General features: G+C 37.1%; 1 protein-coding gene across 1 annotated transcript in view; it reads left to right on the forward strand.

The window, feature by feature from the left end:
* The window catches only part of VWA3B (von Willebrand factor A domain containing 3B), a 68,979-nt gene that overhangs the window by 31,352 nt on the left and 24,004 nt on the right, over positions 1 to 13,623 (forward strand). The window contains exons 12-20 of the mRNA XM_042868396.1: positions 426 to 564; positions 1,883 to 2,014; positions 4,770 to 4,868; positions 6,553 to 6,735; positions 8,772 to 8,899; positions 10,406 to 10,590; positions 11,537 to 11,701; positions 12,827 to 12,866; positions 12,981 to 13,137. Of these exons, the coding sequence (XP_042724330.1) occupies positions 426 to 564; positions 1,883 to 2,014; positions 4,770 to 4,868; positions 6,553 to 6,735; positions 8,772 to 8,899; positions 10,406 to 10,590; positions 11,537 to 11,701; positions 12,827 to 12,866; positions 12,981 to 13,137 (1,228 nt within the window). The remainder of the gene's footprint in view (positions 1 to 425; positions 565 to 1,882; positions 2,015 to 4,769; positions 4,869 to 6,552; positions 6,736 to 8,771; positions 8,900 to 10,405; positions 10,591 to 11,536; positions 11,702 to 12,826; positions 12,867 to 12,980; positions 13,138 to 13,623) is intronic.

A 13,623-nucleotide genomic window follows, 5' to 3' on the forward strand; every position in this document is an offset into this window, starting at 1 on the left:
TGGTTGAGTTCCTTGCAGAATAGGTTCTCAAGTGGTTTTCTGAAAAGGGAGGTGTATTAGCATATGCTTAAATGATTTCTTGAGTTCAAGCTGGAGAAGTTAAAGGGGCAATAGTTATAAATACTTTCTCATGGGATTTGCTAGCTCAAACTACTGGATAATTGTCCATATAAAGTTGTTTTTTTTGTTTTTTTTTTTTTTGTCTGTTGTGTGTTCTGTTTGTCTCCAAATTCCTACTGAAATTAGAAAACAAATTTGTCTTGCATTATTACATAGCAGCAGGTTATTGGCGCCTCACAGTCAATATATTCCTCATGAAAAGGTAACAGTGCGTAGGGAACAGGAATAGAAAGCACAGCAGTGATAATACACAGTTCTCCCAGTATCTTACATACCATGTTTTGTTGTCTTTTTTCCTTGCTCAGGATTAAGTGGCTTCAACAAGGAAGCAGAGGTCTCTTTGGGAATGTGTTTGAAGATGATGTCTATATTCTTATTGATACATCCCAGTCTATGAAGGACAAGCTGCCACTAGTGAAGGAGAAAATATTTCAGCTCATACAGGTTTGATGAAGTGATGATTCTGAAGACTGAGGAACCCTTTAGAGTAGGCTGACCTTTTCTGGGTGGTTGTTACCCTATTTTTCATTTTTGTTGTTTTGGAATTGGTATTCAAAAAATATTTTTAATTTCTGTTTTTTTTTTTAATTCTTTTTCTTGTCCATCTGTACAAATGTTTGAAAGAAATCTGGAGGAAAATATTAAAAATCTCCCTCCCCAAAAAACAAAAACAATAATAATATTAAAAAAACAAACAAACAAACAAACAAAAAAACACCCAGCAAAACAATGTAATGAAAGACCTTCTGGAATTTTCATTTTCATTTTTAAGCAGTGTCTTCCAACTCCACTGGCATGCTGTGATTTGTGTATGTATTTTCTACTCTGCAAATACAGAGCACAGAGCATTTTGAGCTTGCTTGCATCTTACGCAGTCATTCAGAACTTACAGCTTAGAAGCAGTGTGTACTGAAGCGTGGGGTGTTTTAGAAATCTACAGTGATGTCTTTTGAGTTTACATTAATAGTTGAGAGAAACTGCTAAAACATGACTGACTCTTGACGTGATAAGAATTTAGAATTAAAATTTAAAAATAAAAATTCTCTCAGTATAACACTGATAGCAATCATTAGTAGAGCTAGAAAATTAGAACTGTAACACAGAAGTTTTGAACTAAGAGTAAGTAACAGGATGCAGTATGATGTAGTCCTCAGATTAACCTAGAAAGTGATGAGACGCTGTGCCAGAAGGTTTCACAGGCAACTGTACAGAAAAGGTAATTATAAGGAGTCACAGATCCCAGACTCAGGAATTTCGTACTAGTTTGCACAACCTTCACTCCTTGTAACTTCTGTCCAAAAGCAGCTTCAGCAAATTCTTAATTCTCTCTTGCTGTCCTCATTCCCCTTGCCAGACTCTGCATTTGATTCTTGTTCTCCTCCTCAAAATGATGTCTTGTTTTGATTCTGATCTCATTTTACTTTGTTAAGCTGTCATAATATTTTCCTTATTCCGATGTTCATACCTATTTTCCTTGCCCTCTCTTTCCCTCTTAGGCATTTGCTGTTCAAATAGTTGATAAATATGAGTAAATGGAGACTTGAATGTAGAAGTTCAAGTTATCTTCGTAATTGCAGGCAGAAATCATCTATTGTCTGTCTGTCTCTTTGTGTCTATATGCCACAGCTAAGTATTACCATACTTTATTGTAATGATACAGTCAGCTATATATGAGTTAAAAGAGGTCTTGCTGATCAGTATTTCAAGATACAAGTCTTCTTTCTTTCAACACTGAGTAAAACTTAGATTTTATCTCTTGCAGGAACAATTGAGACACAAAAAGAGATTTAATTTTGTGAAATTTAGTTCCCAAGCAGTAGCGTGGCAAGAGAAACTTGCTGAAGTTAATGAGGAGAATTTGCAAGATGCTTGGCTTTGGATAAAAGGGCTTGAGGTAACATGGAAGCTAATTACCATGCAGCATGTTTGTACAAAGTTATATTTGTGTCTTCCATAAGGTTGGGGTAATTTTGGATTCACAAGGTATTTTATGTGAATAAGCTGAGAATTTACAGATGATAAATAGACTTCAGTAGATCCGAGTACAAGCTATTATCTAATAAAGGTATTATCCTTTAACTGTGGGCTTGTTTTTAAGATTATATTAATTCCACTTACAGCCTACTGCATTTAATAGCTACAACACCAGCCAATTTGATTTCTTCATGAACGATGACAGTGCTCAGATCCTGGTTCTAAACTTGTCACTCCTGCTGTGGGCATGCTGCCTCTATGAGGGCTGGAACTGACAGACTCACAGCTCAGAGCTGATACAGGAAACTGCCAGCTGTGCTCGTAATCTGCAGGAGCATGTTTAGTCCCTTTTGGTGCAAAGACAGACAGCTGACTTTGAGCAGAGGAACATGAGAGCAAAGAAATTTAGACCAAACATCTCTCTGTCTGCCCAATACTCTTTTTCTGACATTGGTCAAAAGCTGAGGAATTTTCCCTGAAATAGAGCTGAAATGCTTGTACTCAGCCCCAGTCAGGCACCAGGCCGACTGCATCTGTCAGCAGCACCAGGAGCACATAATGTGTCAAATGCTGACAGCAATGTTTCCAGCAGAGGACTGCGAATCAGTCAGGTGGAAGTACAAATATATCCAATGTTAAGTTTTCTAACACGCAGCACTTGTGTTTACACAATATACAGCCCTTCCTCAGACTTAATTATGGAGTTCCTGAGGATGAGGGAATTGAGGAAGATACATAGAAACTCTGAGACTACAAAGCAAGTAAAAATAAGCTTGTATTCTCAGAAAGTGTGAGTAGACAAATGCACGGAGAGGAGAAAGTATTGGTGTGGTCTCTCTGTGGAGTTGCTGAATACTTATAGCTAAACCTGGTAAACTTAATTATACTGCCTATCTTCAGAATTAAAAAGTTGGCTCTGTTGAAGCCAAATACCACAGCACTGCATCGTGCAGGTTTCATAAGACTTTGAACTAGTGTAATTTGATATCATCTTTTATATACATTTGGGAATGGCCTTTTTCACTGCTGCTGGCCAAATTTGTGAATTGTTGGTTATAAATTTCTTTTTAAGTGTTCAGATGTAGACATCTGAAAAGCACGGGGAATAATACAAGAGGGGAATGATTCAGGGTGAATGGCATCTGCTGCTGACCTTTTAGTCTGTTTAAAGCAGTACAATCTTTAAAAAGGTCAGATAGCTGTCCTGACAGGGAAGCCAAATGAACAGAATATCACTCTGGAATATTAACCAGAGCAGATCCTTTGATCATGTTTTATACAATTTGGTCCCAGCATGTTGAATGAAGAAGCTGAGCTATTAACAGAGACTAACTGTTAAATTTAAAAACTTAAAAATCTCTTTGAAATTAATAATATTTAAAATCTGGACGGTGTTTATAAACACAATTGAAGCACATCAACGTTTTTAAAACACCGATATACACAGTGTGTATTTGTAAGAGTAGTTACTAAGAAACCTAACAGCTTTTATCATAATGTACATAGTCTTTTCTTTTGTATCATCAGCATCCACCTTTCTTTCCCGTGATATAATAGTAGTAGTTACGCTGCAAATAAGTTCCAAGCCATCTAACATTAGCCAGGATGGGCAATTTATACATAATTACAGGTATTGTGTGTCTTGAATTTTATAATGCTTGCTAAAATATTGGGAATATTAGGTATGTTTAACACAAAGAAAATGATTCAGACTAAGTATTCCATGTAGGTAGGTGCTGTTAAGATTTTTCTATGGATTAGTAAAAAGGATGATAAAGCATCTGAGCTGTCATTTCACCTGGGATGTATGTTTTCATGTAGACATTGAGTAACCTCCAGAATGTACCTCCTATTTCATTTTGTCTGCTTTACCTTCTCTGCCCATTCAAGTAAAACTGTTTGCTAGAGGGATGAACTGGGAGTAATTTTAACACAATTAATAGGACTGAAGAAATAATTTAACTTCTTAACATAATTTAACATGCATGACATTAGTAATTTATTTTTATCTTCTGTAACGCATCAAATTCGTGGATCCTGGATCTCTTCTCACTTACACAACTACAGTCCTCACTGCTGTCAAGACTGATGCTCAGTGTTACGTTAGCACAAAACTCTCTTTTAGGGATTTTGCTTTAAAAGAATAAGACTATGATTCGGTGGAACGGTTTTCCACTCTGACAAAACCTTAATTTTCCCTTAAATTTGGAATGCTTGTACATTCAGTGTTTGAAAAGTAGAAATCTGAAGAGATGAGTTGTAGTTTTTTGGTTCCTTTAAGCTGTGAAATGCATTTCTGTAAATGTAGAGTTGCATTTTCTCTAAAAAGAAAAAAGAGATCATGAACTCTGCATAAGAGAATGACAAATTACTCAAACATAAACATTTTAGGTATCTCATTATTGCTTTACCCTGTATTTTTAGTTATTACATTTCCTCCTATAGTTCATATTGCTGTTACTCAGCATTTCATATTTTTGCATAGTTATGGAATACCAATTTGGTGCCAATTATACTATGTTGATACTTACTTTGATAAAGTAAGCATTTTTACCATGTTATTGCTAATTTCAGTTCCAGAATACCCCTTGAATCGGTACACTGTCATCATGAATTTAAGAACAGAGAGTTAGAATTTATAACTGCTTCTTTGTCTGTTTCTTTTTGGTTGTTAGGTTGGAAGTTCCACAAATACACTCAGAGCTCTCCAGGTTGCTTTTGCTGATACTGACACTCAAGCTATTTATCTCTTGACTGATGGGAGACCTGACCAGGTAATTTTGAAATGGGAAAACAGAAAATGCAGTGGTGTGGTGCTACACTGGTACTGTCAGAAAACTGACGCAAACTGTGTGAGATGAATGTCACACCTGCAGAGCAGAGTCTCTTGGAGGTTGTCATAATATTTCAAAATTGCATTTGAGATATGTGCTGTTTGAGAAGGGCTTTGGTTAGAGCTCTCCTCCCAAGGTCCAGTCTTTGATGCATGATAACGTAGACCTTTCTAACTAGCTGTCTTAAGGATATGGTTATTGACTAAACATGAAGATTGGATCTTGACATCTAAACTTAGGATTTGTATTAAAACCTGTGTAGGGCAAATCTCCCAGGAATCAAAAATAAAAAAAAAGAACAATGTTGGTTCTATTATATGGTTGCAATTAAATATTAAAACTACCCAGCACACAGAAAGCATTATTTCAAAAATTTTTACTAATGAAAAGCTACCTTTGTTTAAAAGGCAGATATGAAGCAAAGTCCTGACTTTATTCAGATAAACAACTGGGCTGCAAGGCATATAAAATTAATTACTGAAGCATATTGCAGAAATAATACCTTGATAGAAAAGTATTAAAAGATCACATTTCTTCTTGCTCTGCTTTTCTTGATAAAAGGAAGATGGCCCAGGAGGGAGGTCTTCAAAGCGATTTGAACATCAAAACATTAACTTGATTTAAATTAGCAGATGAGATACTTTAATATATATCTTAGAGTGTTGTTTTTAACTTCATGTTTAAGTTTTGGTATTTTCTGCAGGCAGGTTGATTGTTATTGGCTGTCACACATTAAAACCGATTTGTAACTGAAAAAAATCTGCATTGTTAGGCACTTCTGCAAGCTAGGAGCATATATTCATATTTTATTAATGAGTAATTAGGCTTAACATACACCTAGATTCTGCATTAAGTATTTTTCTGAAAACAATAATTAATTAATACTTTTAAAATCTATTTAATAGTGGATTTTATGACATTTTTTTTAGAGGGAAAGTGCAAAATGACCAAGATTACTTTCATTATTAAAGTTCAGCAAGCAAATATATTGGAAATCTCATGAAAAAGCCAAATCTATCAAGATTTATGACAGTGTTTGAAGAGCCATAATATTATCAGAAGTTAGAGAATGAGTCAGTAACTTCTTTCTTGAAGAATCTGGTGATCCTTCAGCATTGTCCATACATGATCTTATACTTTCTCACATAATTTTTATATCTTTATTGGAAGAGGAACACAAGCTTTCCTTATTTCTCCATCTCTGTTTTCTGCTATTGAATCAACTTGTCATTGAAATACATCAGCTTAACCAAAATATCAGACATTTTTATCCAGTGATATACATATAGTGATAATAAACACCAATGTAGTAGCTTACTTTCCTTTGCTTTAATAATTTACTTTTGGACTTAAGAAACAAAATGTACTGATTATAATTTAATTTTTGTTCAATTAGAGTATCCTGTGCCCTAACGCACTGTCAGTGTTTCAATTTCGGATTTAAATTAGCTTATTTCATAAAATTATGAAACAATCAATCCATGCAAAATGCATATTTTTAACCACCCATACTTATCAGCGTCTAAGCAACAGCATTGCTGATTAAATTTATACAAATTCTCCTTATTATGTTAAATTCACTTTTAGATGCCATCTGTTTCATACTTTTTTGTTTGTTTTTCAGCCCTCTCAAACAATTTTGGCTCAAGTCCAGCATCACCCTAAAATTCCCATTCATACTGTATCCTTCAACTGTGATGATACAGAAGCTAATAAATTTTTGTATGAACTCTCTACTAGAACAGGTGGACGGTTTCATTATTACAATGTTTATTCAACTGATCTAGGTGCTGCAACGTCTAGTGATGTGAGTATTTAAAATGCTTGACTCTTCATACAATCACAGAATGACCTGGGTTGAAAAGGACCACAATGATCATCTAGTTTAACCCCCCTGCTATGTGCAGGGTCACCAACCAGCAGACCAGGCTGCCCAGAGCCACATCCAGCCTGGCCTTGAATGCCTCCAGGGATGGGGCATCCACAGCCTCCTTGGGCAACCTGCTGTTCCCCCTCCTGTTTATATGTTCCCTTCAAGTACTGGAAGGCCACAATGAGGTCTCCCCAGAGCCTTCTCTTCTGCAAGCTAAACAATCCCAGTTCCCTCAACTTTTCCTCATAGGAAAGGTGCCCCAGCCCTTTGATCATCTTAGTGGCCCTCCTAAAATAATAAACATACAGCACCTGCTATTCTCAGGAGTACCTCAGGTACCATCAGGTACCCCAAGTACCTGATGCCAACCAACCAGCCCTGACCCAGCTTAGCTTCTGAGATCAGATGAGATTGAACATTATCAGGGCGGGCTGTAGGCCTCTTCATGCTGTTGAAGAAACCACAGGATACATATCACAATTCCACAGCAATACACCAGGAGAACAAAGCCAAAAAAAACCCCCAAACACACAGACCAAATTAAGCACTGTCTCGGAAATAAGTTTCTGTTTAAAATGAAACCATGTTTTCTGTCATCCAAGGAAATGAGAGATTGTAGAGTTCAGTTTTGCTGAGCGTTTGCTCTACAAAAATAGCCACTTGGGAGAAACTTATAATGAATAAAATTCCCAGGATAGCAGTGGCCTATCAAGTGTAACTAATGAATTCAATCTAACAATTCCCGCTAGAAAATTTCTGAATGGACAAGACAATACACCCATTTAAAGCATATTCTTTTTATATCTAAATTTAAAACTCCCTTAATTAGCTCCAAATTTTAGAAATTATGGAAGTGGAACCATGAAAACAAGAGACTAGTAGGCAATTCAGAACTTTGCAGGCAGTAATTAAAAGAAGGAAGATGTGAAAATACTCCAGGTCTTGGAAGATAGCAGAGACTGCACTGGCCAATTCTGGTGATGCTGCTGTTGTGGACTGTGTTACACTGTGTGCTGGAAAGATGAAAGCTAGAGACTGTGTCGTCTGTGTCAGGCCTTTTGGCCCTGTGGGAGCTGTACAGGCATCGTCTTTGGAATTTCCTTCCTGTTACCTCCTGCAGTCCAAATGATTCCTGGTCAGCTCACTTACGATATTTTCTTCAAGAAGTTCTTCATTTGCACTTTTCAGGAGAGGATGTGATATGACTGTGATCTAAAGAGTGACATCAGTTATTACACACTTTTCTTGCTCTTGTTCTGCTACAGACTTTATGCTAACAGGAAGTGAACAAAACAAACTTTGGTTTGGGAAATGGGAAGGCTACCCAAAAAAATGCTGAATGGAGTTGGAAGTACTGCATCCAGGCCTGAGGCCCTCAGCACAAGAAAGGCATGGAGCTCTTGGAACGGGTACAGAGGAGGGCCTCTAAGATGATCAGAGGGCTGGAGCACCTCTCCTGTGAGGAAAGGTTGAGAAAACTGGGATTGTTTAGCTTGGAGAAGAGAAGGCTCTGGGGAGACCTTATTGTGGCCTTCCAGTACTTGAAGGAATAAACAGGAGGGGAATGGCTGTTTATGAGGGTGGATAGTGATAGGAAAATAGGGAATGGTTTTAAACTGAGAAAGAGGAGGTTCAGGTTAGATATTAGGAGGAAGTTTTTCACACGGAGGATGGTGACGCACTGGAACAGGTTGCCCAAGGAGGCTGTGGATGCCCCATCCCTGCAGGCACTGAAGGCCAGGCTGGATGTGGCTCTGGGCAGCCTGGTCTGCTGGTTGTGACCCTGCACATAGCAGGGGGGTTGAAACTGGATGATCATTGTGGTCCTTTTCAACCCAGGCCATTCTGTGATTCTGTAATTTCATGATTACTCAAAATTATTATCAAAGCTTACATAGTTTCAGTTCAGTTCAGTAATGAAACCTGTTTGGAAGTATTTGTAATAAAACATTCGATTTTCTCTTTGACAGTGTGAAGATATACGCCTGTTAAAACAAGAGATTCAACAGGGAGAAAAAGACCTAGAGAAAATAAAGACTTTTCATGCTGAATGTCTGATGATGGACCTTTGTAAAGAAGAAAATAAGACAGAGAATAAGTATGTCTTAATACTGCCATGATGCTAACAGGAGATAGGAACTATATGCTAAGTTTCTCCTTTGCCATTGTCTTAAGTAACCTCTGATACTGTCCTCTTTAAAGAAAAAGATTGTGCTTTTTTTTTTTTAAGGAACAGTTACACTAATGGAAAAGAAAAATTTGGAAATATGTATTAATACTGTAATTCCTGAAATGGTAATAAAATAGTAGGTAGTTTCAAATTATAGGATCACAGATCATTCTGAGTTGGAAGGGATTCTTCAAGATCATTGAATCCAACTTGAAGAGAATATGGAATAACTGATATAGTGGAATGGAATAATTGATACAAATAGATGAAAATATTTTATTGTTTCTGGTAAAGATGTTCCCTTCAGCCTAGGCAACTGATAAAAATTATTGTCCATGGGTTGACTTGGTGCTTTATGACTAGAATGTCACTCAGTGGAATGCGCTAACTGAAACAGAAATTATGTACAAATGTATTTGTTTAAAGGAGAGCTTTGTTGTCAATCATGATGGGTAAAATTCAGCTTACTTTGTCGTATTTTTGATCTTATGTTGCATTTCTGTATGTTATCTCTGCTTTTTATCAAGAGATAAAGGTCTTCTCACTGAAAATAGTTTGCTGTTCAGCATCAAAGACCTTGTTGAACACCTTATGGTGCCAAGAATGACATTTCAAACAGAGGTTCTTCTACGGTGTATTGGAGTCAGACTCCTAGGCCACTGTGGCAAAGTTTTCAGCGTGGCTGACTATGATGATTTCCATCTGGGGAGCAAAGACAGACTTGGATTCAAACATAAAGTTAATTATAATCTCTATAGGAGAGCAGCATTAATAAAAAGGAGGGAAGAGATTGCCTGGTACCTCATTCATCTGTGCAGTAACAGTACAAAGACAAAAAGTATGTAATCAGATTTTTAAGACAGGAATCTGTTAAAAGCAGTGTGCTAAAATGATGTTATTAAAAGATTAGTAAAGTAAATCCAAAGTGGAGTGTCCTATGTAATGATTTAATATGTATAGAAGGTAAGGTAGGCTCTCAGTATGAAAATGTAGATGTTTTAGAATTTCCATTCTTTACTTTTTACTACTGCTGGGATGTGTGTGTGTATTTATATGCACATACATTTACTGACATATTTATACATGTCAGTTACTGTCACTGCTGACAGTAAGTCTGCTCTTTCCCCCAGAATTCAAAGTGGCTACTACAGAACACTCTGACCTTATTGAAATTATGCGTGAGGGTAAAGCTAACAAAGATCTTTTAAATAGACTCAAGAACAATTTCTAAATAGTTCAAAAAACTAACAATATTTTAACCTGTTTTGAGCTCCCCTTTGAAATGCAGACTAGGATAACAGAGAAAATATTTTGCGCTCTTGGAAACATCTGAAATGTCTGTTTATACTTTTTGAAGTCTTCACCTTAATGTTTTCTAAACCAGTGGTATCATATGCTTGGAATGATTTACTGCTTGTTTCTTCTTTTTGTCAGTAATCGGAAGCCAACACGTACTTTGTCATCAGTGACTGAACATGTGGAAGAGTTGAGTACTAACCTTTGCAGCAGGCTGTGCTGTGCTTCGCAAGAGCCAGTGCTGGGCCCACGTCGGCGTACTGGATATGTCTGGCAAGCCAATGGTGAGAGTTCTGTCCGAAGGAAGAAAGCATTATTTGCAGGTATGACTAAAATAAACTGTAGTTTTTGTAGAATTAATTCACTAATTTGACAATAGTTGTTTATAATAGAAGAAACCATCCCTTGCTGGAGAAACAGATAAAGCCTTTAAATAGCCATCTTTCTGAAATTCTAGCTAACTTTTCGTAATTTCTGCTTCTCACTCATAGAATCATAGAATCACAGAATGGTTTGGGTTGGAAGGGACCTCACAGCCTGCCCAGCCCCAACCCCTGCCATAGGCAGGGCTGCCCCCCACCAGCTCAGGCTGCCCAGAGCCCCATCCAACCTGGCCTTGAGCGCCTGCAGGGATGGGGCACCACAGCTTCTCTGGGCAGCTGTGCCAGCGCCTCACCGCTCTTTGGATGAAGAATTTCCTCCTAATACCTAATCAAAATCTCCCTTCTTTTAGATTAAGCCATTCCCCCTTGTCCTGTCGCAGTCTGACCTCCCTCCTAAGTTCCTTTTAAGTGCTTACTCACTTAACTCAGACAAATGTCTGTTTATTTATGTTTCATCGTATTCTCCGCAATGAAAGATTAAACAATGTTGACGGAACATTTTGAAATCACTGTAAGCAGTTCTTTAATGTATTAAACCCTTAATTCTTCTCATACCAAGTAAACACATCATTGGTGAGAATAAGAAGCTGGTTGATGTTTCACTGGTGAACAACATTACTTGCAGTAATGTTTTTGCTTATTACACTTGTAACACTTTTTCTTTGATGTAATTTTTGTAAGCCATTCTGAATTAGGTTTTCCTGGTTGATGTGAAGAAAATTCATCCTTGGGAAAGTACAAACTAGCACTGAAGCAATGTTGTGTTTGAGGTCTTGTGTAGTTCTTTAAAAATTGGGACTGGATACCAACAAGGAACTCAAAAATCCCCAGCATGTATTTGACAAACAAGCTTGCTGTTCCTTTCTTTCCCTTTCAATACCTGCAGAGCAAACAAAGACAAGTCTGCTGCGAATCCTGAGCCACGGAGAGAAATCAAGGGAAGAAAGCCCAGAGGGAAAAGGATCTCCTGAAAAAAAGAGCTTTTCTGTCAGCAAGAGTGTGAAGTGCACAACTGTTTTGAAGGGCAGGTTTTCACAACAGGAAGCTCTGGGTAGGGCAGCTGATAACATTTCTCCTGATATGTTTGGAATGAATAGTGCCTCTTTCGAGAAAACACTGTGTATACCCACAGTGAGAAGAACCAAAGCTCAGCAGAAGAACCAGAGCTGGACACACAAGAGGATATTGTAACAAGATCCTTACAATTGCAGCCATACTCCTATCAATGCCAAAGCAGGTTTACAGTAGCTTAGTTATGTCCACAGTATGTGTCAGCTGTAATGGCACTGCGTGTTAGATTGCTGGTAAGAGATCACAGTGACTTCTTATCAATGGGGTAAATAGTTCTTGAGAGTCTCTTGTCATGGCACATTAATATATTGTTGTGATACAGTAATTCTTCATTTAGTACTATATATGGGGCTAGAACAACCAGTAGTGACAGTTTGATACCAATATAGAAGGAGTTTGATCTTGTGTTAATACATTTGGGCAAAAAGCATGTCTCTGGGAATGGTGATTATATAGAAAAGTACTTCCAATCCCTTAAATATGCAGGCTTGTGTATATATTCAGATAGTCTTCATTCCTCTGCGTGATTCATGGAGCTCTGAACTTTATGATTGATCTTGTAAGCTGTTCTAAAACCTTACCTATAATATTTAAAGATGTTTGACTTTTTACATTTCACTGTTTCATTTTCAGCCTTTTTTTTAGTACTTCAGATACACGTACAGATTTTCATAGCAGTATATATTAAACTATCTTTTCCTGCTCGTTTCTTTGGTGATAGTACTTTGTATTACATCTTGAACTGCAGAATAGACTGTAACATCAGTCTTTCTTTTGAGTTACAGGAAATAAACAAACACTAAATTCCAAATCCTCTTTTAAAATTAAATTATTCACCATCTACTTTATAGGATTTCTCATTAATTAATTAAAATACATGAGGCATATAGTAACGCTATTACTACTGATCAAATACTGAGGAACAGAGGAAACATTATTTTCATTGATTAATTTAGTAACTGAAATAGATGTTACTGTGTATTCCTTATGACACTACAAGTAGGCTCGAATAGGTAAATTAGATTATTCCTCAGTTAGCATGTGGATGTATGCTTTCATGTGCTCAAATACTGTAAAATAATGCAATGCAAATGTTTTGTTTCAGATACGGAAATGCAGAAAACTGTGAGAAGGACATCTAAAAGGTATGTGTTTGCATATGTAGCCACGTCACAAAATTTGTATTTTATATTTTTCTCCAGAGAATTCAAACTTCTCAGGTGCACTTCTACCTTTGTCATATAGTCTCTTGTTTCTAGTTCTCTAGATATCTCTTCAGCCCTTTGGTTAAAGACTCACGGCCTCGTTGCTAGGCGGCTCACCATCATGGATGCCTTAGCTCCTACAGCTGTCCCTCATGGCACTAAATACATCCCAGTTCTGGACAAGCATGTACTTTCGAAAGTATTTGATGAGGTAAAGCTTTTATGTTGTTTCAAAGCAAAAATAAACCCTGGTACTGCTTTTAAAAGGATTTTTTTTTCTTTTTTACTCACTCCCATACGTTTCATAATTGCATTGTCTAGTGCTCCTCGTAGATGGCTGAAATGAACTAAATGTTTAGCGTAATATTCATTCATCTACCAGGAAGAACAAAAAACTCAATACTATTTCATGCAGACTGTACTCTTTAAGTTTTAGAGCTATGTATTTTTCTTTCACGGATACCAGTTGATGGCAGTGTGCAGCCATCGGGTGCTCAGCAATTTCTTGAAGGTCACAGTCACTTCTCATTCATATTAATTCACTGGGGTACTGTATTTTAGGTCCATAAAGTCATTTGGAATAATGTGCAGGTGCACAAAACCTACAAACGTAGGTTTGTGCATTTCCATGTTTTACAAGTCTACTCTAAAGACCTTTTAAAAAGCATTGGAATTCAGTAATTAAAATCCAATTTTG

This window comes from Lagopus leucura, unplaced genomic scaffold, assembly GCF_019238085.1.
Source record: "Lagopus leucura isolate 7727_CA_CO unplaced genomic scaffold, USGS_WTPT01 Super-Scaffold_100001, whole genome shotgun sequence".
In the NCBI taxonomy this organism is placed as follows: Eukaryota; Metazoa; Chordata; class Aves; order Galliformes; family Phasianidae; genus Lagopus; species Lagopus leucura.